At 44.7% G+C, this 25,213-nt stretch overlaps 1 protein-coding gene across 1 annotated transcript; it reads right to left on the bottom strand.

Moving 5' to 3' along the window:
• Positions 1-69: 69 nt before the first annotated feature.
• On the bottom strand, positions 70-24,625 carry SRGN (serglycin). Its single transcript, XM_038743957.1, has 3 exons — positions 24,440-24,625; positions 7,305-7,452; positions 70-1,030 (listed from the first exon to the last, which is right to left on the bottom strand). The coding sequence occupies exons 1-3, from the start codon at positions 24,528-24,530 to the stop codon at positions 832-834; spliced, it is 438 nt and encodes a 145-aa protein (XP_038599885.1). The 5' UTR covers positions 24,531-24,625; the 3' UTR covers positions 70-831.
• Positions 24,626-25,213: the final 588 nt, after the last annotated feature.

The following is a 25,213-nucleotide window of genomic DNA, read 5'->3' as shown; positions in this document are numbered from 1 at the left end:
TCGGAACCAGAAAAGGCTGGTTTATGTTTAGTTACCGTCCGAATATTGAAGAATAACCACAGGTGGTCATTTGAGTTATATTTTTGCTTTAATAGGTAACATTTCAGCAAGTAAAAACAAGGAGAAAAATAACAAAGCAGCGTGTAATATGAACAGAAGGCACAGTCGTGCTTTAAATATCAAAACCAAAGAATAGAGGAGTAACCCGTCCTGGATATGCTGAAGCTGTTAACTCTGGGTACAAATAAATTATGACAAGATGTTTTAGTGCACTTTATATACGGGTTCAAATATGCATCTTATTTTAAGACTATTCTGATACATTCTGTTGCATGGCTAGTCTATACTGTGAAAGACTTGAATATTCAAACCCTTCAGATTTGTGGCATAAAATTCAAATTAACATATCTGGTTGGTTTTTTTTTCCTTATCTGGGGAAGTTACAGTTCAATGAAAAAGCTGAAATGCAACTTTCTTTGGTTAACTAATGTCTAAATCGTTTATTAATTTCATTTTTTTCACTAACGCCTTCTCAATGAATGCAGTCGACTTGGCCGATTCCATTTTCTTAAAGTTAGTTGGCCGTTAAACGTACAGAAAATGCTTGGGTACCATGATAGGTGCTTTACAGACTGATAAATAGGTAATGGCACAAAAGTATAAGCTTGCATTTAATTAAGATTTAGAGAAAAATAAAGCACAGATTTCAAGTGAATTCTCTTCGGAGGTGACAAAGTTTCTTTATAAAATATTTTGTCCCATAGTTAATTATCCTTTAGCCAAATTGCATAGACATGTTCAGAAAGTCACACAGACAGCCTTCCTCTACTTTTATAAAATGAGGTTTTCCTCTGTAAGTTCCTGCCCGAAGTCCTGTTTGTCCGAAGGCAGCTTCGACGCTGAAGGTTCAAAATATTCAACTCCCGATCCGGGTTCCGGTTCCATGCCGGATGAGAAGTCATTCCCAGATCCAGATTCCTCATCCTCAGAAAGGGGGAAGATTTCATTCAGGTCCTGTAGTTTTTTCATTCTGCGGCAGAGAACGGAAATCGCAGAAAGGCTTTAGAAGCAATCAATCTTATTTATTGAGTCAATCTTATTATTAATTATTATATTAATACATACAATTATGGATTGAATCAATCTTATTTATGTGCAGAGCACTGCTCTAAGGACTTGGGGGAGTACAATACAACAAAATTAGCAGACTTCTGGGTTCCCTGCCCATAAGGAGCTTACAGTCTAGAGGGGGTGGCAGACTTTAATATAAAAAAGTAAGTAAATTTAGAGGCAACAGAAATCAAGGCGATTATTTAAAAAGGGGAAAAAAATCAGAAAACTCTTTTACAGAAAAACAGCCAATAAATACCAGTAAAATTTGAGAAAAGGAAGCTAAAAAACCCCCTTCTTTTTCCAATATCTTTTAAATGAGTCTTTCAAGATAATTGTCAAAGTCTCTCACCAACTTGCACTAACAAAAAGTTTTCTTCACTCTAAGAGAGACTGTACACCCTGATCCCTTATTACTAGGCTGAGAATCACAAAACGGAAAGAGACCCTCAGAGTTTAGTCAATAATCAAATTTATCCATCACTTACTAAGTATAGAGCACTCTAATAATAATAATAACTCTACTAAGCACTTGGGAGAGTGCAGTATAATAGAGTTGGTAATCAATCAATCAATCAATCATATTTATTGAGGGCTTACTGTGTGCAGAGCACTGTACTAAGCGCTTGGGAAGTACAAGCTGGCAACATATAGAGACGGTCCCTACCCACCAGTGGACTCACAGTCTAGATGGTCACATAGCCCCAAACAAAATGAAAACTATAACATCAATCAATCCTTTACCCTTAGTATTCCCAGCAAATCCACTGCTGGCAATGGATTTGGAGTGGAAAAAACAAATCTGATTCCCAGGACCACGGAATTGGCAGAAACCTGGATTCCCCTGGATGACATAAATAAACCACTATGAAGACTGTGATGGGGCAAAATCATTTTACTTAAGTGTTTTCTTGACTCCTATAAATGGATGATTCCACAATCAATCAATCGTATTTATTGAGCACTTACTGTGTGCAGAGCACTGTACTAAGCGCTTAGCAATTGGTAATACTAATATTTTAAGCACCTACAATATTCCAAGCACGGTGATAAGTGCTGCGATAGATAGAATAAAAGCAGAACAGACAGAATCCCTGTCATATCAGTTTTGCAGAACTACTTCTAGTGCTTGGCACATAGTAAGCGCTTAACAAATACCAACTTTATATTTATTACTCTATTTTACTTGTACATATTTATTCTATTTATTTTATTTTGTTAATATGTTTTGTTTTGTTGTCTGTCACCCCCTTCTAGACTGTGGGCCCACTGTTGGGTAGGGACCGTCTCTATATGTTGCCAACTTATACTTCCCAAGCGCTTAGTCCAGTGCTCTGCACACAGTAAGCGCTCAATAAATACGATTGATTGATTACCAACTCTATTATACTTCCCCACAGCACCTGTATATATGTATATATGTTTGTACATATTTATTACTCAATTTATTTATTTATTTTACTTGTACATATCTATTCTATTTATTTTATTTTGTTAGTATGTTTGGTTTTGTACTCTGTCTCCCCCTTTTAGACTGTGAGCCCACTGTTGGGTAGGGACTGTCTCTATATGTTGCCAACTTGTATTTCCCAAGCGCTTAGTACAGTGCTCTGCACACAGTAAGCGCTCAATAAATACGATTGATTGATTGATTGATTGAAGCGTCAGCTAAATCACCCTCAGCAGGGGAGAAGCTAGCTTAGCTAGCACATAAAAAGTGCTTAATAAATGCCATCATTATTATTATTACTACGTGCCCTCCACACTACCACCTTGGATGCCACTCTCTCAGCCGGGCCCTATTCATTCATTCAATCGTATTTATTGAGCGCTTACTGTGTGCAGAGCACTATACTAAGCGCCCTACTGTGATGCCACCCTTTTTTTGTGGTGTTTTTTTTTTAAAATGATATCTGTTAAGCGCTTACTACGTGCCGGGCGCTGTTCAAAGAGGTGAGGTAGATAAAAGCTGATCAGGTTGGAAACAGTCCACGTCCCACATGGGGCTCGCAGTCTCAACCCCCGTTTTACAGATGAGGTAATAGAGACACAGAGAAGTCAGTGATTTGCCCAAGGCCACACAGCAGAAAAGTAGCGGAGTCAGGATTAGAAACTCCCAGGCCTGAGCTCTTTCCGTTAGGCCATCATGATAATAATGATGGCATTTATTAAGCGCTTACAACGTGCCAAGCACTGTTTTAAGTGCTGGGGAGTTTACAAGGTGATCAGGTTGTCCCACGTGGGGCTCACAGTCTTAATCCCCATTTTACAGATGAGGGAACTGAGGCCCAGAGAAGTGAAGTGATTTGCCCAAAGTCACACAGCTGACAATGGGCGGAGCTGGGATTTGAACCCAAGACCTCTGACTCCATAGCCCGGGCTCTTTCTGTGAGCCCACTGTTGGGTAGGGACCGTCTCTATATGTTGCCGACTTGTACTTCCCAAGTGCTTAGTGCAGTGCTCTGCACACAGTAAGCGCTCAATAAATACGATTGATTGATTGATTGACCTTGGGCAAGTCACTTAACTTCTCTGGGCCTCAGTTACCTCAACTGTAAAATGGGGATTAATGATGGCAATTAATGATGGCATTTATTACGCACTTACTATGGGCAAAGCACTGTTCTAAGTGCTGGGGAGGTTAGAAGGAGATCAGGTTGTCCCACGTGGGGCTCACAGTCTTCATCCCCATTTTACAGATGAGGCAACTGAGGCCCAGAGAAGTGAAGGGACTTGCCCAAAGTCACATAGCTGACAACTGGCGGAGCCGGAATTTGAACCCATGACCTCTGATTCCAAAGCCCGGGCTCTTTTCCACTGAGCCACGCTGTTTCTCTAAAAGTGTGATTTTAGTGGGATAATAATAATAATGATCAATCAATTGTATTTATTGAGTGCTTACTGTGTGCAGAGCACCGTACTAAACACTTAAAGATGATGGCATTAATAAATGCTATCATTATTATTATTGTGGCATTTATTAAGCGCTTACTATGTGCAAAGCACTGTTCTAAGCACTGGGGTAGATACAAAGTACTCAAGTTGTGCCACATGGGGCTCACAGACTTAATCGCTGTTTTACAGATGAGGTAACCGAGGCCCAGAGAAGTTAAGCGACTTGCCCAAAGTCACCCAGCTGATACAAAGTACTCAAGTTGTCCCACATGGGGCTCACAGACTTAATCCCTGTTTTACAGATGAGGTAACCGAGGCCCAGAGAAGTTAAGCGACTTGCCCAAAGTCACCCAGCTGATACAAAGTACTCAACTTGTCCCACCTGGGGCTCACAGACTTAATCCCTGTTTTACAGATGAGGTAACTGAGGCCCAGAGAAGTTAAGCGACTTGCCCAAAGTCACCCAGCTGATACAAAGTACTCAAGTTGTCCCACCTGGGGCTCACAGACTTAATCCCTGTTTTACAGATGAGGTAACCGAGGCCCAGAGAAGTTAAGCGACTCGCCCAAAGTCACCCAGCTGATACAAAGTACTCAAGTTGTCCCACATGGGGCTCACAGACTTAATCCCTGTTTTACAGATGAGGTAACCGAGGCCCAGAGAAGTTAAGCGACTCGCCCAAAGTCACCCAGCTGACAAGTGGCGGAGCCGGGATTAAAAGTGTGAGCCCAATTTGGGACAACCTGATTGCCCCGTACCTACCCCAGTGCTTAGAATAGTGCATGGCACATAGTAAGTGCTTAACAAATACGATTATTATTATTTAACAACAACTCTCTCCTCGACCCCCTCCAATCTGGCTTCCGTCCCCTACATTCCAGGGAAACTGCCCTCTCAAAGGTCACCAATGACCTCCTGCTTGTCAAATCCAACGGCTCCTACTCTGTCCTAATCCTCCTCGACCTCTCAGCTGCCTTTGACACTGTGACCCACCCCCTTCTCCTCAAGATGCTATCCAACCTTGGCTTCACAGACTCCGTCCTCTCCCGGTTCTCCTCTTATCTCTCCGGTCGTTCTTTCTCAGTCTCTTTTGCAGGCTCCTCCTCCCCCTCCCATCCTCTTACTGTGGGGGTTCCCCAAGGTTCAGTGCTTGGTCCCCTTCTGTTCTCAATCTACACTCACTCCCTTGGTGACCTCATTCGCTCCCACGGCTTCAACTATCATCTCTACGCTGATGACACCCAGATCTCCATCTCTGCCCCTGCTCTCTCCCCCTCCCTCCAGGCTCGCATCTCCTCCTGCCTTCAGGACATCTCCATCTGGATGTCCGCCCGCCACCTAAAGCTCAACATGTCGTAGACTGAGCTCCTTGTCTTCCCTCCCAAACCTTGTCCTCTCCCTGACTTTCCCATCTCTGTTGACGGCACTACCATCCTTCCCGTCTCACAAGCCCGCAACCCTGGTGTCATCCTCGACTCCGCTCTCTCATTCACCCCTCACATCCAAGCCGTGACCAAAACCTGCCGGTCTCAGCTCCGCAACATTGCCAAGATCCGCCCTTTCCTCTCCATCCCAACCGCTACCCTGCTAATTCAAGCTCTCATCCTATCCCGTCTGGACTACTGCACTAGCCTTCTCTCTGATCTCCCATCCTCGTGTCTCTCTCCACTTCAATCCATACTTCATGCTGCTGCCCGGATTATCTTTGTCCAGAAACGCTCTGGACATATCACTCCCCTCCTCAAAAACCTCCAATGGCTACCGATCAATCTGCGCATCAGGCAGAAACTCCTCACCCTGGGCTTCAAGGCTGTCCATCACCTCGCCCCCTCCTACCTCACCTCCCTTCTCTCCTTCTCCTGCCCAGCCCGCACCCTCCGCTCCTCCACCACTAATCTCCTCACTGTACCTCGCTCTCGCCTGTCCCGCCATCGACCCCCGGCCCACGTCATCCCCCGGGCCTGGAATGCCCTGCTCCCTCTGCCCACCCGCCAAGCTCGCTCTCTTCCTCCCTTCAAGGCCCTGCTGAGAGCTCACCTCCTCCAGGAGGCCTTCCCAGATTGAGCCCCTTCTTTCCTCTCCCCCTCGTCCCCCTCTCCATCCCCCCGCCTTACCGCCTTCCCCTCCCCACAGCACCTGTATATATGTATATATGGTTGTACATATTTATTACTCTGTTTATTTATTTATTTATTTATTTTACTTGTACATTTCTATCCTACTTATTTTATTTTGTTGGTATGTTTGGTTCTGTTCTCTGTCTCCCCCTTTTAGACTGTGAGCCCACTATCGGGTAGGGACTGTCTCTATGTGATGCCAATTTGTACTTCCCAAGCGCTTAGTACAGTGCTCTGCACATAGTAAGCGCTCAATAAATACGATTGATTGATTGATTGATTGATCTCCCATCCTCGTGTCTCTCTCCACTTCAATCCATACTTCATGCCACTGCCCAGATTATCTTTGTCAAGAAACGCTCTGGGCATATCACTCCCCTCCTCAAAAATCTCCAGTGGCTACCAATCAACCTACGCTTCAGGCAAAAACTCCTCACTCTCGGCTTCAAGGCTGTCCATCATCTCGCCCCCTCCTACCTCACCTCCCTTCTTTCCTTCTCCAGCCCAGCCCGCACCCTCCGCTCCTCCACCACTAACCTCCTCACCGTACCTCGTTCTCGCCTGTCCCGCCATCGACCCCCGGCCCACGTCATCCCCCGGGCCTGGAATGCCCCCAATCCCTCTGCCCCTCCGCCAAGCTCGCTCTCTTCCTCCCTTCAAGGCCCTGCTGAGAGCTCACCTCCTCCAGGAGGCCTTCCCAGACTGAGCCCCTTCCTTCCTCTCCCCCTCTCCATTCCCCATCTTACCTCCTTCCCTTCCCCACAGCACCTGTATATATGTATATATGGTTGTACATATTTATCACTCTATTTATTTATTTATTTATTTATTTTACTTGTACATTTCTATCCTATTTATTTTATTTTGTTGGTATGTTTGGTTCTGTTCTCTGTCTCCCCCTTTTAGACTGTGAGCCCACTGTTGGGTAGGGACTGTCTCTATGTGTTGCCAACTTGTACTTCCCAAGCGCTTAGTACAGTGCTCTGCACATAGTAAGCGCTCAATAAATACGATTGATTGATTGATTGATTGATTGCCATGCACAATAATAATAATAATAAAGGATTACGTTACCACCTCCATGCTACGCCTCAAAATATTATTATTATTATTAAAGGATTGCGTTACCACCTCCACGCTACGCCTCAAGGCCTTCCCAATCCTGGTAGGGATTTACTCACAGATCCGGATCATTCCCGGGAGGGAGGATTTTGTTGGCTTCGCCATCGCGGACGTCGAACAGCGGCCCCTTCTCCTCGATGCAGTTGGCGGAGTTCCCGTCGGGGTGGCAACGGACCCATTTGTACCTGGCCTTCTGCACGGGAACACCTGCCCACACAAAACACACAACCAAACCGGAGCACAATTAGACACACTGGCTGTATACGTTGCCGACTTGTACTCCCCAAGCGCTTAGTACAGTGCTCTGCACACAGTAAGCGATCGATACATACGACTGAATGAATGAAGTTCGCGACGTGATCGGATCCTGGGGGCCACTTTAATCAATCCATCGTTCACTTGTATTTATTGAGCACCCGGTAGGGGTGGAGCACTGTACTAAGCGCTTGGGAGAGGGCGGTAGCACTCTGCTATATTGTAATAATAATAATGGCATTTATTAAGCGCTTACTATGTGCAAAGCACTGTTCTAAGCACTGTACTATCCTTACCGACCACTTTAATCAATCCATCGTTCACTTGTATTTGTTGAGCACCCGGTAGGGGTGGAGCACTGTACTAAGCACTTGGGAGAGGGCGATAGCACTCTGCTATATTGTAATAATAATAATGGCATTTATTAAGCACTTACTATGTGCAAAGCACTGTTCTAAGCACTGTACTATCCTTACCGACCACTTTAATCAATCCATCGTTCACTTGTATTTGTTGAGCACCCGGTAGGGGTGGAGCACTGTACTAAGCGCTTGGGAGAGGGCGATAGCACTCTGCTATATTGTAATAATAATAATGGCATTTATTAAGCACTTACTATGTGCAAAGCACTGTTCTAAGCACTGTACTATCCTTACCGACCACTTTAATCAATCCATCGTTCACTTGTATTTGTTGAGCACCCAGTAGGGGTGGAGCACTGTACTAAGCGCTTGGGAGAGGGCGACAGCACTCTGCTATATTGTAATAATAATAATGGCATTTATTAAGCGCTTACTATGTGCAAAGCACTGTTCTAAGCACTGTACTATCCTTATCGCTCAGTACGAAGCTCTGCAACCAGTAAGCGCTCCATAAATACCATCGATCGATCAATTGATTAGTAGACGTGAGCCCTACTCTTTTCAGAATTCACTTTTTTGAATCCTCTCCGCACGCTTCTAAGGAATGTAGTCCGTACACTGCGGGCCCGGAGCGCTATTGTATTGCAATAATAATAATAATGGTATCTGTTAAGCGCTTACTACGTGCCAAGCACTGTTCTAAGCGCTGGGGTAGGGACCGTCTCTATATGTTGCCAACTTGTACTTCCCAAGCGCTTAGCACAGTACATATCTATTCTATTTATTTTATTTTGTTAGTATGTTTGATTTTGTTCTCTGCCTCCCCCTTCTAGACTGTGAGCCCACTGTTGGGTAGGGACTGTCTTTATATGTTGCCAATTTGTACTTTCCAAGCGCTTAGTACAGTGCTCTGCACATAGTAAGCGCTCAATAAATACGATTGATTGCGGTAGATATAAGGTGATCAGGTTGTCCCACGTGGGGCTCACTGCCTTCCTCCCCATTTTACAAATGAGGTAACTGAGGCCCCAGAGAAGTTAAGTGAAGAATATATAAGGTGATCAGGTTGTCCCACGTGGGGCTCACTGCCTTCATCCCCATTTTACAAATGAGGTAACTGAGGCCCCAGAGAAGTGAAGTGACTTGCCCAAGGTCACACAGCAGACAAGCTGCAGCGGCGGGATTAGAACCCATGACTTCGGACTCCCAAGCCCGTGCTCTTTCCACTAAGCCACGCTGCTTCTCACCCAAGCACTTAGTATCAACCAATCAATCAATCAATTGTATTTATTGAGCGCTTACTATGTGCAGAGCACTGTACTAAGCGCTTGGGAAGTACAAGTTGGCAACATCTAGAGATGGCCCCTACCCAACAGTGGGCTCACACTCTAGAAGGGGGAGAAAGACAACGAAACCAAACATATTAACAAAATAAAATAAATAGAATAGAATAGAATATATTCTCACTATATATCTATATCTATATCTCTCTATATATACATATATATTACTATATATATTACTATATATATTACTATCTATCTATATATATATATATATATACTATAGTATATTTATATACTATACTAGCTTCTCTGGGCCTCAGTTCCCTCATCTGTAAAATGGGGATTAAGACTGTGAGCCCCACGTGGGACATCGTATACATATATATATATATATATATATATATATAGTATATGCATATATACTATATATATATATAAATATACATATATATACGATGTCCCACGTGGGGCTCACAGTCGTAATCCCCATATATGTGTATGTGTATATATATATATATATATATATATGTGTGTGTGTGTGTGTGTGTGTGTATATATATGTACACACTATAGTATATTTATATACTATAGTATATTTATATACTTTACTAACTTCTCTGGGCCTCAGTTCCCTCATCTGTAAAATGGGGATTAAGACTGTGAGCCCCACGTGGGACATCGTATATATATATATATAGTATATACATATATACTATATATATATAAATACACATATATATACGATGTCCCACATGGGGCTCACAGTCGTAATCCCCATATATGTGTATATATATATATATATATATATACCCCAGCGCTTAGAACAGTGCCTGGCACATAGTAAGTGCTTAACAAATACCATCATTATTATTATAATATATATATATATATACACATATACACACATATATATGTATATATACATACATATATATACATATATATGCATATATATACAATTGAATGAATATGTATCAGTACATACTATACCTACATAGTATATATTATTTATTTACATTAATATTTGTCTCCCCCTCTAGGGAGTAAATTCACTGTGGATAGAGAAGGTGGCTACCAACTCTGCTTCAAGCACTTCCAACGTTGCTCTGCACCCAAGGAGTGCCCCATATGATCGACCGACGGGAACAGCGACTGCGTCTGATCTATCTTTTCTTCTACCCCAGTGCGAAGCCCAGAGCTTGTCGCAGAGGAAGCACTTAAAACCACAATTATTAGCATTCTTCACCATCCAAGGCCCCAGCTGGAACGGCCCCTTCCGATAATCTAAGATATTTCGAAGCAGCGTGGCTTGACGGACAGAGCCCGGGCGTGGAAGTCGAAAGGGCCCGGGCTCCTAATCCCGGCTCCGCCACCCGTCTGCTGCGCGACCTTGGGCAAGTCACCTCACTTCTCTGGGCCTCAGTTCCCTCATCTGTAAAATGGGGATGAAGCCCGCGAGCCCCCCGTGGGACAACCTGATCACCCTGTAACCTCCCTAGCGCTTAGAACAGTGCCTGGCACATAGAAAGCACATAAAAAAATCACGATTCAAGGATCAATCAATCAATCAATAGTATTTATTGAGCGCTTACTGTGTGCAGAGCAGTGTACTAAGCGCTTGGGAAGTACAAGTTGGTAACATATAAAGACAGTCCCTACCCCACAGTCTACTCCACAGTCTAACCACCTCCATTATATTGTACTCTGCCAAGTGCGTACTATAGTGCTCTGCACACGGGAAGCGCTCGCTAAATAGGATTGACTGACTGATTACCAAAGTGTAGGTTCGATTTTTGAATTATTTTTCCAATCAACCTCAACTCACTTCATGATATGCCAATTTGTACTTCCCAAGCGCTTATTGAGTAAGCGCTCAATAAATACGACTGATGATGATGATAAAAGATATGGTGCCTCGACTATGATGAGTAGAAGAGGAGCGATGAATCCGGAATGTATTCAATGAAGAAAACATTTTCCAGAACAGGGGTATAATCCATTTATTTATTAACACGGGCATTCCATAAATGATTCAGAACGCAGCTTCCTTTCAAGTAACACCAGCGTAAGACCTTCGTTTCAGCCGTTTCATTACCTGTTGCCAATTTGTACTTCCCAAGCGCTTAGTACAGTGCTCTGCACATAGTAAGCGCTCAATAAATACGATTGATGATGATGATGACCTAAAACTGGGTGACGGGATCATAGTCCCGTGCGACTCGGAAGAGAAACCGTACAGTAGACAGTAGTGTTCCCCAAAGTGGCCCTGAATTCAAGACGACCCCCAGTACAGAGAGGTAGTGAGAGCCAAAATGCGGAGCTAAAATCTTGCTTGAGAAGGAAATACGGCCTTCAAGACAAAGAGGCAAGATTTAAGGAGGTAAAAGGCAAAAATAATAACGAGAACAATAGTGGTATTTGTTAAGTGCTTACTGTGTATTACGAAGCACTGGTGTAGATGCGATCAGATAATCAGTCAGATCTAGTTCCCACATGATGCTCATACTCTAAGGTGAAAAGAAAGAGCCCGGGCTTTGGAGTCAGAGGTCATGGGTTCATTATATATTATATTATTACTCTATTTATTTACTTATTTATTTATTTATTTATTTTACTTGTACAGCGTGGCTCAGTGGAAAGAGCCCGGGCTTCGGAGTCAGAGGTCATGGGTTCAAGTCCCGGCTCCGCCACTTGTCAGCTGTGCGGCTTTGGGCGAGTCGCTTCACTTCTCTGGGCCTCAGTTCCCTCATCTGGAAAATGGGGATGGAGACTGTGAGCCCCCTGTGGGACAACCTGATGGCCTTGGAAACTCCCCAGCGCTTAGAACAGTGCTTTGCACATAGTAAGCGCTTAATAAATGCCATTATTATTATTATTATTATTATTATTATTATATTTATTTTATTTTGTTAGTATGTTTGGTTTTGGTCTCTGTCTCCCCCTTTTAGACTGTGAGCCCACTGTTGGGTAGGGCCCATCTCTAGATGTTGCCAACTTGTACTTCCCAAGCGCTTAGTCCAGTGCTCTGCACACAGTAAGCGCTCAATAAATACGATTGATTGATTGATTAATAAATGCCATTATTATTGTTATTAAGGTGATCAGGTTGTCCCACCTGGGGCTCCCAGTCTTCCTCCCCATTTTACAGATGGGGGAAACTGAGGCCCAGAGACGTGAAGTGACTCGCCCAAGTTCACACACAGCAGACAAGCGGCAGAGCCAGAACTAGAACTAGAAGCAGCGTGGCTCAGTGGAAAGAGCACAGACTTTGGAGCCAGAGGTCATGGGTTCGAATCCTGGCTCTGCCACTTGTCTGCTGTGTAACTTTGGGCAAGTCACTTCACTTCTCTGGGCCTCAGTTACCTCATCTGTAAAATGGGGATGAAGATTGTGAGCCCCCCGTGGGACAACCTGATCACCTTGTATGCCCCCAGCGCTTAGAACAGTGCCTTGCACATAGTAAGCGCTTAATAAATGCCATTATTATTATTATTATTATTATTATTATAGAACCCAGGTCCTTCTGATTCCTAGGCCCGGGCTCTACCCACTAGACCTCCCCCCCTCATTCCAACCAAAAGGGATGTTGGAAAATAGCAGCACGCCACTGCCAAACCAGTAGAAGATGTGGATGTAGGTTCGAATCCTGGCTCTGTCTGCTATGTCACCTTGGGCAAGTCACTGTGGGTCTCTGGGCCTCAGTTACCTCATCTGTAAAATGGGGATTGAGACTGTGAGCCCTACATGGGACAGGGGCTGCATAGAAGGGAAGCAGTGTGGCTCAGTGGAAAGAGCCCGGGCTTTGGAGTCAGAGGCCATGGGTTCAAATCCCGGCTCCGCCGCTTGTCAGCTGGGTGACTTTGGGCAAGTCACTTCACTTCTCTGGGCCTCAGTTACCTCATCTGTAAAATGGGGTTGAAGACTGTGAGCCCCCCGTGGGACAATCTGATCACCCTGTAAACTCCCCAGCGCTTAGAACAGTGCTTTGCACATAGTAAGCGCTTAATAAATGCCACTATTATTATTTTTATAGAATTTGCTTGTGTCCAACCCAACACTCAGCACAGTGCCTGGCACATAATAAGCAAATAACAAATGCCATGATGATGATTATGATTATTACCATTATTATTATTATCATTATCATTATTATTATTATTATTATTATGTGGGCAGGTCTCCCTCAGACCCTAGAGGTTTGCAGCAGTGGGAGGAACTGGAAATGCCAATCAGTCAATCAACTCTGCCCGACAGCAGAGATGTCGTAGCGAGCATAAAATGGTCTTCTAGAGACCCGAAAGAAATCTGGAATCTTCGGGAATCAATCAATCGTATTTATTGAGCGCTTACTGTGTGCAGAGCACTGTTCTAAGCGCTTGGGAAGTCCAAGTTGGCAACATAGAGAGACGGTCCCTACCCAACAGTGGGCTCACAGTCTAAAAGGGGGAGGCAGAGAACAAAACCAAACATACTAACAAAATAAAATAAATAGAATAGATATGTACAAGTAAAATAAATAGAGTAATAAATCTGTACAAACATATATACATATACTCAGGTGCTGTGGGGAAGGGGGGAAGCATCACGGCCTGGTGGATAGACCATGGGCCTGGGTATCAGAAGGACCTTTAGACTGTGAGCCCACTGTTGGGTAGGGACTGTCTCTATATGTTGCCAACTTGTACTTCCCAAGTGCTTAGTACAGTGATCAGCACACAGTAAGGGCTCAATAAATACGATTGATGATGACCTGAGTTCAAATCCTGACCCTGCCACTTGTCCGCTGAGTGACCTTGGTCAAATCGCCTCCCTTCTCTAGGCCTCAGTGACCTCATCTCCCGATCCGCTTGAATCCACGCCAGTGCTTAGTCCAGTGCCTGGCACATAGTAAGCGCTTAACAAATACCACAATTACAATTATTAGGAGAACGGGGCCCTCATTCAGAGTGTGGGGTGCTATTTTTGAGGGCCGTTTGGCACTCTTCAGTTGAATATTCACTTTTAAGCAGTTTTAGCCCTAATGGGAAACTCCAAAAATAAATACCAAACTCGAAGTTCAACAGTGCAAAGCCACTCGGCTGCTCTGTGACTTTGGTGACCTCTTCACTCCTCTGTTACCGGATCTGTATATATGTATATATGTTTGTACATATTTATTACTCTATTTATTTTACTTGTACATATCTATTCTATTCATTTTATTTTGTTAGTATGTTTGGTTTTGTTCTCTGTCTCCCCCTTTTAGACTGTGAGCCCACTGTTGGGTAGGGACTGTCTCTATATGTTGCCAATTTGTACTTCCCAAGCGCTTAGTACAGTGCTCTGCACATAGTAAGCGCTCAATAAATACGATTGATGATGATGATGATCTGCGAAATGGGGATCATAATACCAGCCTTGCCCTACTTGGCAGGTGTGTGTTAAATGACTTAGATGTGGAAACGCTTTGGAAATAAAAGCGCCGGGTGAAATCCAGGGCTGTAAAGCTAAACTGTAAGCTGGTTGTGGGCAGGGAATGCTGTTGTAGTGTATTCTCTTAAGCGCTTAATTTAGGGTATTTGAATAAACACACCATCTTTTCTGTTAGGTTGTTTTTCTCTCCCTATCATTCATTCATATGAGTCTTACCAATTTACGGGGTCTCGTAATCTTGTAATTGTACTCACCCAAGTGCTTAACTCACTGCTCTGCACATAGTAAGTGCTTGATAAATATCAATCGTATTTATTGACTGCTTACTATGCGCAGTGCAGTGTACTAAGCGCTTGGGAGGGCACAATACAACAGAATTAGCAGAGATATTCCCTGCCCATGATGAGTTTAAAGTCCGACATTATGAGGATCCCTCTGGAGAGAGAAGGAGGAGGCCCTTTCTCCGGGAAGGGATTTGCTAAGCCCGATTTCAATCAGCCGTCTTTAGTGAGCATTCAATCCATCAGTCGTATTTATTGAGCGCTTACTGTGTGCAGAGCACTGTACTAAGCGCTTGGGAGAGCACAATACAACAGAATTAGCAGAGATATTCCCTGCCCATGAAGAGTTTAAAGTCCGACATTATGAGGATCCCTCTGGAGAGAGAAGGAGGAGGCCCTTTCGCCGGGAAGGGATTCGCTAAGCCCGATTTCAATCAGCCATCTTTATTGAGCATTCAATCCATCAATCGTATTTATTGAGAGCTTACTGTGTGCAGAGCACTGTACTAAGCGCTTGGGAGAGCACAATACAACAGAATTAGCAGAGATATTCCCTGCCCATGACGAGTTTAAAGTCCAACATTATGAGGATCCCTCTGGAGAGAGAAGGAGGAGGCCCTTTCTCCGGGAAGGGATTCGCTAAGCCCGATTTCAATCAGTTGTCTTTATTGAGCATTCAATCCATCAGTCGTATTTATTGAGCGCTTACTGTGTGCAGAGCACTGTACTAAGCGCTTGGGAGAGCACAATACAACAGAATTAGCAGAGACATTCCCTGCCCATGACGAGTTTAAAGTCCGACATTATGAGGATCCCTCTGGAGAGAGAAGGAGGAGGCCCTTTCTCCGGGAAGGGATTCGCTAAGCCCGATTTCAATCAGCCGTCTTTAGTGAGCATTCAATCCATCAGTCGTATTTAGTGAGCACTTACTGTGTGCAGAGCACTGTACTAAGCGGTTGGGAGAGCACAATACAACAGAATTAGCAGAGACATTCCCTGCCCATGACGAGTTTAAAGTCCGACATTATGAGGATCCCTCTGGAGAGAGAAGGAGGAGGCCCTTTCTCCGGGAAGGGATTCGCTAAGCCCGATTTCAATCAGCCGTCTTTATTGAGCATTCAATCCATCAATCGTATTTATTGAGCGCTTACTGTGTGCAGAGCACTGTACTAAGCGCTTGGGAGAGCACAATACAACAGAATTAGCAGAGACATTCCCTGCCCATGAGGAGTTTAAAGTCCGACATTATGAGGATCCCTCTGGAGAGAGAAGGAGGAGGCCCTTTCTCCAGGAAGGGATTCGCTAAGCCCGATTTCAATCAGCCGTCTTTAGTGAGCATTCAATCCATCAGTCGTATTTATTGAGCGCTTACTGTGTGCAGAGCACTGTACTAAGCGCTTGGGAGAGCACAATACAACAGAATTAGCAGAGACATTCCCTGCCCATGAGGAGTTTAAAGTCCGACATTATGAGGATCCCTCTGGAGAGAGAAGGAGGAGGCCCTTTCTCCGGGAAGGGATTCGCTAAGCCCGATTTCAATCAGCCGTCTTTATTGAGCATTCAATCCATCAATCGTATTTATTGAGAGCTTACTGTGTGCAGAGCACTGTACTAAGCGCTTGGGAGAGCACAATACAACAGAATTAGCAGAGATATTCCCTGCCCATGACGAGTTTAAAGTCCGACATTATGAGGATCCCTCTGGAGAGAGAAGGAGGAGGCCCTTTCTCCGGGAAGGGATTCGCTAAGCCCGATTTCAATCAGCCGTCTTTATTGAGCATTCAATCCATCAGTCGTATTTATTGAGTGCTCACTGTGTGCAGAGCACTGTACTAAGCGCTTGGGAGAGCACAATACAACAGAATTAGCAGAGATATTCCCTGCCCATGACGAGTTTAAAGTCCGACATTATGAGGATCCCTCTGGAGAGAGAAGGAGGAGGCCCTTTCTCCGGGAAGGGATTCGTTAAGCCCGATTTCAATCAGCCGTCTTTATTGAGCATTCAATCCATCAGTCGTATTTATTGAGCGCTTACTGTGTGCAGAGCACTGTACTAAGCGCTTGGGAAGTACAAGTTGGCAACATCTAGAGACGGTCCCTACCCAACGGTGGGCTCACATTCATCAATCGTATTTATTGAGCGCTTACTATGTGCAGAGCACTGTACTAAGCGCTTGGGAAGTACAAATTGGCAACATATAGAGACGGTCCCTACCCAACAGTGGGCTCACAGTCTTGCTTGTGGAGCGCTGTACTAAGCGCTTGGGGGAGTACAAAACAACAGACCCGATAGACACATTCCCTGCCCACGAGGAGCTTATTTGGAAGCAAAACATTAACTTTCGGAAAAAGTCAAGGCCTGGCAAATTCCAAGCATCTGCTCTGAGGTGCTGCTTAGTTAAGGAATTGGGAGAGGGCAGGGAAGAGAACAAAAGGGTGTTTTTCTTTAGGGTGGGAAAAGCCCAACTCCATCCTGCCCAGGGAGGCGAATATTCCTTAAGCTGAAGGCAATCCAAGAGGCAGAGGAGAGTGCACTGAAGTGTTGCTATGGAAACGTCTTCCGGAATAATAATAATAATGGCATTTATTAAGCGCTTACTACGTGCAAAGCACCGTTCTAAGCGCTGGGGTGGTTACAAGGTGATCAGGTTGTCCCTCGTGGGGCTCACAGGCTCTGACAATTGTCAGCTGTGTGACCTTGGGCAAGTCACTTCACTTCTCTGTGTCTCGGTTACCTCATCTGTAAAATGGAGATTGATACTGTGGGCCCTACGTGGGACAACCTGATCACCTTGTGGCCTCCCCAGCGCTTAGAACAGTGCTTAGAACAGCCCGCAAACTTGGTGTCATCCTCGACTCCGCTCTCTCATTCACCCCTCACATCCAAGCCGTCACCAAAACCTGCCGGTCTCAGCTCCGCAACATTGCCAAGATCCGCCCTTTCCTCTCCATCCAAACCGCTACCCTGCTAATTCAAGCTCTCATCCTATCCCGTCTGGACTACTGCATCAGCCTTCTCTCTGATCTCCCATCCTCGTGTCTCTCTCCACTTCAATCCATACTTCATGCTGCTGCCCGGATTATCTTTGTCCAGAAACGCTCTGGACATATCACTCCCCTCCTCAAAAACCTCCAATGGCTACCGATCAATCTGCGCATCAGGCAGAAACTCCTCACCCTGGGCTTCAAGGCTGTCCATCACCTCGCCCCCTCCTACCTCACCTCCCTTCTCTCCTTCTACTGCCCAGCCCGCACCCTCCGCTCCTCCACCGCTAATCTCCTCACTGTACCTCGCTCTCGCCTGTCCCGCCATCGACCCCCGGCCCACGTCATCCCCCGGGCCTGGAATGCCCTCCCTCTGCCCATCCGCCAAGCTAGCTCTCTTCCTCCCTTCAAGGCCCTGCTGAGAGCTCACCTCCTCCAGGAGGCCTTCCCAGATTGAGCCCCTTCTTTCCTCTCCCCCTCGTCCCCCTCTCCATCCCCCCCGCCTTACCGCCTTCCCCCTCCCCACAGCACCTGTATATATGTATATATGGTTGTACATATTTATTACTCTGTTTATTTATTTATTTATTTATTTTACTTGTACATTTCTATCCTACTTATTTTATTTTGTTGGTATGTTTGGTTCTGTTCTCTGTCTCCCCCTTTTAGACTGTGAGCCCACTATCGGGTAGGGACTGTCTCTATGTGATGCCAATTTGTACTTCCCAAGCGCTTAGTACAGTGCTCTGCACATAGTAAGCGCTCAATAAATACGATTGATTGATTGATTGATTGATTGCTTTGCACATAGCAGTTAATGAATATCATCATTATTATTATTATTATTATTCTGCACACAGTAAGCACTCAATAAATATGATTGGCTGACTAACTCTGGGAGATGCAGGAAATTCATTCATTCTGCTTGAAACCCATAAATAATAATGATGGTATTTGTTAAGCGCTTCCTATGGGCCAAGCAGTGTTCTATTGGTTTATATGTATATATGTATATATACATATATATATATATGTTTGTACATATTTATTACTCTATTTATTTATTTATTTTACTTGTACATATCTATTCCATTTATTTTATTTTGTTAGTATGTTTGGTTTTGTTCTCTGTCTCCCCCTTTTAGACTGTGAGCCCACTGTTGGGTAGGGACCGTCTCTATATGTTACCAACTTGTACTTCCCAACTGCTTAGTACAGTGCTCTGCACACAGTAAGCGCTCAATAAATACAATTGATGATGATGATCCCCATTTTACAGGTGAGGTAACTGAGGCACAGAGAAGTGAAGCGACTTGCCCAAAGTCACACAGCTGGCGGAGCCGGGATTTGAACCCATGACTTCTGACTCCAAAGCCTCTGTTCTTTCCTACTGAGCCATGCTGCTTCTCTGGTCAGCTGTGTGACCTGTGTGCATCCTAGAGTAAACCTGGATCTGTGACCTTTGGGTATTTGATAGTCACCTCAAAGCACATAAAAAAAAATATATAGCTATGAGGTATACCAATTGGCAATTGGCATAATTGCCAATTATTTATTGATATGGTCTTTCTCCCCCTCTAGACTTATTGAGGACAAGGGAAAGTGTCTGCCAACTACATTGCACTCTCCTAAGCGCTTAGTACAGTGCTCTGCACGTAGTAAGTGCTATTCACACTCAGCCCCTTGGCCTTATCCTCCTCTCAAGACTCCTTTTCCAACCCCGCCACAACTTCCATCATGAGAGTTGCATCTTTCCCTCGCCCTTTCCCCGGACGCTCCAAATCAGCAATCGACGGGATGTTGCAGAGCAAATGGATTTCCTATGGGTTTCTCCGCATCAATCAATCAATCAATCGTATTTATTGGGCGCTTACTGTGTGCAGAGCACTGTACTAAGCGCTTTTCCACTTTAAGGGAAGCAGAGAGGCCTAGTGGAAGGAGCACAAGCTTGGGAGTCAGAGGACCTGGGTTCCACTCCCAGCTCCACCACCTGTCTGCTGTGTGACCTCGGGCAAGCCTCTTAACTTCTCTGTGCCTCAGCCACCTCATCTGCAAAATGGGGATTGAATCCTCCTCCCTCTCAGGCTGTGAGCCCCAAGTGAGACAGGGACTGTGTCCGACCTCATATCTACCCCAGCGCTCAGTACAGTGTCTGGCACAGAGTAAGCAGGGCTCCACCACTTGTCTGCTGTGTGACCTCGGGCAAGCCACTTAACTTCTCTGTGCCTCAGCCACCTCATCTGCAAAATGGGGATTGAATCCTCCTCCCTCTCAGGCTGTGAGCCCCAAGTGGGACAGGGACTGTGTCCGACCTCATATCTACCCCAGCGCTCAGTACAGTGTCTAGCACATAGTAAGCGGGGCTCCACCACTTGTCTGCTGTGTGACCTTGGGTAAGCCTCTTAACTTCTCTGTGCCTCAGCCACCTCATCTGCAAAATGGGGATTGAATCCTCCTCCCTCTCAGGCTGTGAGCCCCAAGTGGGACAGGGACTGTGTCCGACCTCGTATCTACCCCGGCGCTCAGTACAGTGTCTGGCACAGAGTAAGCGGAGCTCCACCACTTGTCTGCTGTGTGACCTCGGGAAAACCTCTTAACTTCTCTGTGCCTCAGCCACCTCATCTGCAAAATGGGGATTGAATCCTCCTCCCTCTCAGGCTGTGAGCCCCAAGTGGGACAGGGACTGTGTCCGACCTCGTATCTACCCCGGCGCTCAGTACAGTGTCTGGCACATAGTAAGCGGGGCTCCACCACTCGTCTGCTGTGTGACCTCGGGCAAGCCTCTTAACTTCTCTGTGCCTCAGCCACCTCATCTGCAAAATGGGGATTGAATCCTCCTCCCTCTCAGGCTGTGAGCCCCAAGTGGGACAGGGACTGTGTCCGACCTCGTATCTACCCCGGCGCTCAGTACAGTGCCTGGCCCATAGTAAGCGCTTAGCAAATACCAAAAAGGAGAAAGAGTTTTAAAGCCTCCACCTCCTCGGCGGTCCTAAGGAGAAAAAGCTCTAAACCAAGAGTTGATTCCCTACGGTCCATGTGTTTCCCCAGTGTGGCTTAAATCAATCAATCAATCAATCAATCGTATTTATTGAGCGCTTATTGTGTGCAGAGCACTGTACTAAGCGCTTGGGAAGTGCAAGTTGGCAACATATAGAGACAGTCCCTACCCAACAGTGGGCTCACAGTCTAAAAGGCGCTTAAAGCGCCTTAAAGTTTCAGGTTGACTTTTCCCCTTCATCATCATCATCAATCGTATTTACTGAGCGCTTACTATGTGCAGAGCACTGTACTAAGCGCTTGGGAAGTACAAATTGGCAACATATAGAGACAGTCCCTACCCAACAGTGGGCTCACAGTCTAAAAGGGGGGGACAGAGAACAAAACCAAACATACTAACAAAATAAAATAAATAGAATAGATATGTACAAGTAAAATAAATAAATAGAGTAATAAATATGTACAAACATATATACATATATACAGGTCTGCACTTTCAAATTTATGAGTCTGCAGTAAAGACTCCTCCCTAGGCTGGTGATGTCTTGGCCCTATTCATTCATTCAATCATATTTATTGAGCGCTTACTGTGTGCAGGGCACTGGACTAAGCGCTTGGGAAGTACAAGTTGGCTCCATGATTCTGGGCCTAAAAAGCTGAGAATCGCAAGGTCACAAAAACGATACGGCCTGTAATAATAATAATAATAATGATAGCATTTATTGAGCGCTTACTATGTGCAAAGCACTGTTCTAAGCGCTGGGGAGGTTACAAGGTGATCAGGGTGTCCCACGGGGGGCTCACAGTCTTTATCCCCAGTTTACAGTTGAGGGAACTGAGGCCCAGAGAAGTTAAGTGACTTGCCCAAAGTCACACAGCTGACAACTGGCAGAGCCGGGATTTGAACCCATGACCTCTGACTCCAAAGCCCGGGCTCTTACCACTGAGCCACGCTGCTTCTTTTTGTAGATAGAAGCAGCGTGGCTTAGTGGGTGGCGCGTGGGCTGGGCGTCGGAAGAAGCTGGGTTCTAATCCCGGCTCTGCCGCATGTCTGCTGCGTGACCTTGGGTAAGTCACTGCACTCAGCTCCCTCATCTGTAAAATGGGGATTAATCCATCGATCAATCGTATTGATTGAGCGCTTACTGTGCGCAGAGCACTGTACTAAGCGCTTGGGAAGTCCAAGTTGGCAACATATAGAGACAGTCCCGACCCAACAGTGGGCTTACAGTCTAAAAAGTGTGTAAGAGTGTGAGCCCCATATGGGACAGGGACTGATCCAACCCGATTAACTTAGCTCTACCCCAGCGCTTAGAAAAGTGTGTGGCACATAATAAGTGCTTAACAAGTACCATAATTATTTTTATTTCCCCTCTAGACTTTACAGACCTGATCTATACGGGCAAACTGATCTGGGAAATTCAGGAAAATTTAAATTTCCGAGTAAAACACATTTTATCCTTTTTAGCGGTCTACTGTCCTTAAAATTCATGAGCAACTGTTGACCCTGAACTTCATTTGGTTCTGTGTAGATCTGCTTAACGAGCTTTTGGGGGGATTTTGAACCTTGATAAGCATCAGTAAAATGCTTCTGATGCGTATCAAATCTCCCACACCAGCAGAGTATAAAGCAAACAGTCTGGATTCTTAGTGGGAAAGTTGCGACGAGCCTCCATAATTTTTTTACTAGAACACGAATAGTCCCACGCATGGCCTAATAACACATATAAATGCGGTCCAGCCTCGGCTTTGACCGTGAGAATCTATTTTGGTCTACATTATTTATCCTATTCTCTACACGTACGCTTTTCTCAGGACCGTGTCTGTTCACTTTAATTCTTGGCACACGGCGACCTCACCTAAAAATCCAATAAAAAGATTGTTTTTCACATTGTCCTTCTGGCGAGGCCCCTTTCGAATCATCCTCCTATCAAAACGATTCGAAACCGAATGGGACAATTTAAGAGACATTTTTAAGAGGTTTGGGGGAGGTTTTTTTTCAACCTACACGTGACCAGGATAAAGTTCCAAGCTATAATTTCCCAATGCCGAATGTGTAAACAGCATCATCATCATCATCAATCGTATTTATTGAGTGCTTACTGTGTGCAGAGCGCTGTACTAAGCGCTTGGGAAGTACAAGCTGGCAAAATATAGAGACAGTCCCTACCCAACAGTGGGCTCACAGTCTAAAAGGGGGAGACGGAGAACAAAAACAAACATACTAGCAAAATAAAATAAATAGAATAGATATGTACAAGAAAATAAATAAATAAATAGAGTGACAAATATGCACAAATATGTACAAATATGTACAACAGCAGCCCTCACTGTCAGAAATACATCGCTACCGGAAACACATAGGACATGAATATTAGAAGCCGCTTCTGTGAAGTACATCCAGGACAACTGTGTCATCAGGAATCAATATTTCCTTGAGCAACTTTATTGCTTGGCCCCCTGGAAATTCTGCTGCCCAGGAATCCCAAGCGCTTAGTACAGTGCTCTGCACACAGTAAGCGCTCAATAAATATGATTGAATGAATGAATAATCAGGTCTTTTTTTTTTTTACCAACTTGCACACTTTCTCATTTTCCAAGCTTTGGTTTTAAATAGCGTCACATACTTAAGGCCTCTATAGTTTTTCTCCTGAAGCAATTATTTGCGGCCCCTCTTTAATGAGACCACTCATAATTTTTCTCTGGACAGGCCCACAATCTAATGAAAAAATCAGTATCTAACTCAATCAATCGTATTTATTGAGCGCTTACTGTGTGCAGAGCACTGGACTAAGCGCTTAAGCACTGTAGAAGTCTACATGTGTTCTATTACATGTAGGGAGTTGGATTTCAATAATACCCTCTGAGCTCAGGTAAAGTAAAAACAGAACACGAGAACCACACCAACTTGTCCTTCCCACGCGCTCAGTACAGTGCTCTGTACACAGGAAGCGCTCAATAAATATGACAATGAATGAATACCAAACCTACCCAATTTGGTAGCCATCTTTGAGGTTTGATTAATTGTAAAGATAGAGCAGTAGTGCATTAAGACTTGGACCGGACAGAGAAAACCCCCCCGTTATAAAATACTTCGTTAAGTGGTATTCCGTAACCGACACCGGCTTCTTTCCAGGTTCCTCTTCCAAGAGTTTATTTTAAAAACACGCATCTCCTTAAAAGCCGTAGTGTTTTCATCGCAAAACAGGAGGGCTGAAAATGACGCCTGTTACCAAAAGTTGATTTTCCTTTTGAGTAAGACTCAATCTACTCTTTTACGCCACTCTCCAATACCCGCTTTTATCCATCGATCAATCGCATTTATTGATCGCTTAGTATGTGCAGAGCTCTGTACTGTGCTGGAAGAGTTCAACACATCAGAGTTTGTGGACATGTTCCCAGCCCACAGTGAGCTTACAGTCTAGAGGGGGAGACGGGAGATAAATAAATAAAATCAACTATGGATATGTACGTAAGTGCTATGGGGCTATCTTTAAGTGCTATCTTTTATCCCAGCTTTTCCAAAGGCGGTGTCAATACCGTTCCCCACATCGAATAACCGTCCGCTCGGTTACGGAAAGAGGATTATGGAAAGGACAACTGTTCTCCGTCTTACCTTGCGCTGAGTATCCCAGAAAGAGGATTAGGGAGAAAGCCAGGAAAATCCTCCCGTTGCAATTGATGAGAGTCTGCATTGTGACCAACATTCCTCAACGCCTCGCAATTAGGAAATGCAGCAGCTTGCTGAGAGAGGCTTTTAGAAGAGTTTCCCAAACCTCAACCCTGCCCAGAAAAACTCACGTCACGGTTTCCTGTACAAATAGACAAGCACATCAAAAAAAAAAAGGCAAAACTGCTTGCATGATTAGGAAACTGCTAAAACTCCCTCGAATCTACTTCTTCAAAAGTTTGGTTTATTGCAACCTGAGACGATTGGCTCATTTTTCTTTTCTAGTGACAATAAAGAATCAACATTCAAAGGGGGTTTTTTTGTTTTCATATAATCAGGAAACAGTCTAAATTCAGGATTCCACTTTTACTTCCCCGGGAGCTAATGGAGCTAAAAATATTACCATATCAGCCGGGCGGTTATAAAATAGCGAATGCGCTGTGAGGTCAGAAAAGTGACATTTTAACTTACCAGGAAGCTAGCTATTCTAGCTGTGTGACCTTGGACAAGTGATTTCACCTCACTGTCCCTGCTTTCTCTCCAATTCCCCTCATAATAATAATAATTGTAGTACAAGCACTTACTACATGGCAGTCACTATACTGAGCACTGAGGTGGATACAAGTAAACTGAGTTGGACTCGGTCCCTGTCCCACATGGGGCTCACAGTCTTCCCATTTTACAGATGAGGTAACTGAGGCACAGAGATGTGAAGTGACT

Source organism: Tachyglossus aculeatus, chromosome 3 (genome assembly GCF_015852505.1).
Source record: "Tachyglossus aculeatus isolate mTacAcu1 chromosome 3, mTacAcu1.pri, whole genome shotgun sequence".
NCBI classification, from domain to species: Eukaryota; Metazoa; Chordata; class Mammalia; order Monotremata; family Tachyglossidae; genus Tachyglossus; species Tachyglossus aculeatus.
This window is presented reverse-complemented; position numbering and strand designations above follow the sequence as displayed.

Bases quoted from the DNA above. Each gene is read 5' to 3' on its own strand.
- SRGN (XM_038743957.1), bottom strand. From the start codon at position 24,530: ATGTTGGTCACAATGCAGACTCTCATCAATTGCAACGGGAGGATTTTC. The intron at 7,453-24,439 runs GTAAGACGGAGA...TTGTGTGGGCAG, and splicing joins TCTGGGATACTCAGCGCAAG to GTGTTCCCGTGCAGAAGGCC. The intron at 1,031-7,304 runs GTGAGTAAATCC...TCTCTGCCGCAG, and splicing joins CCCGGGAATGATCCGGATCT to AATGAAAAAACTACAGGACC.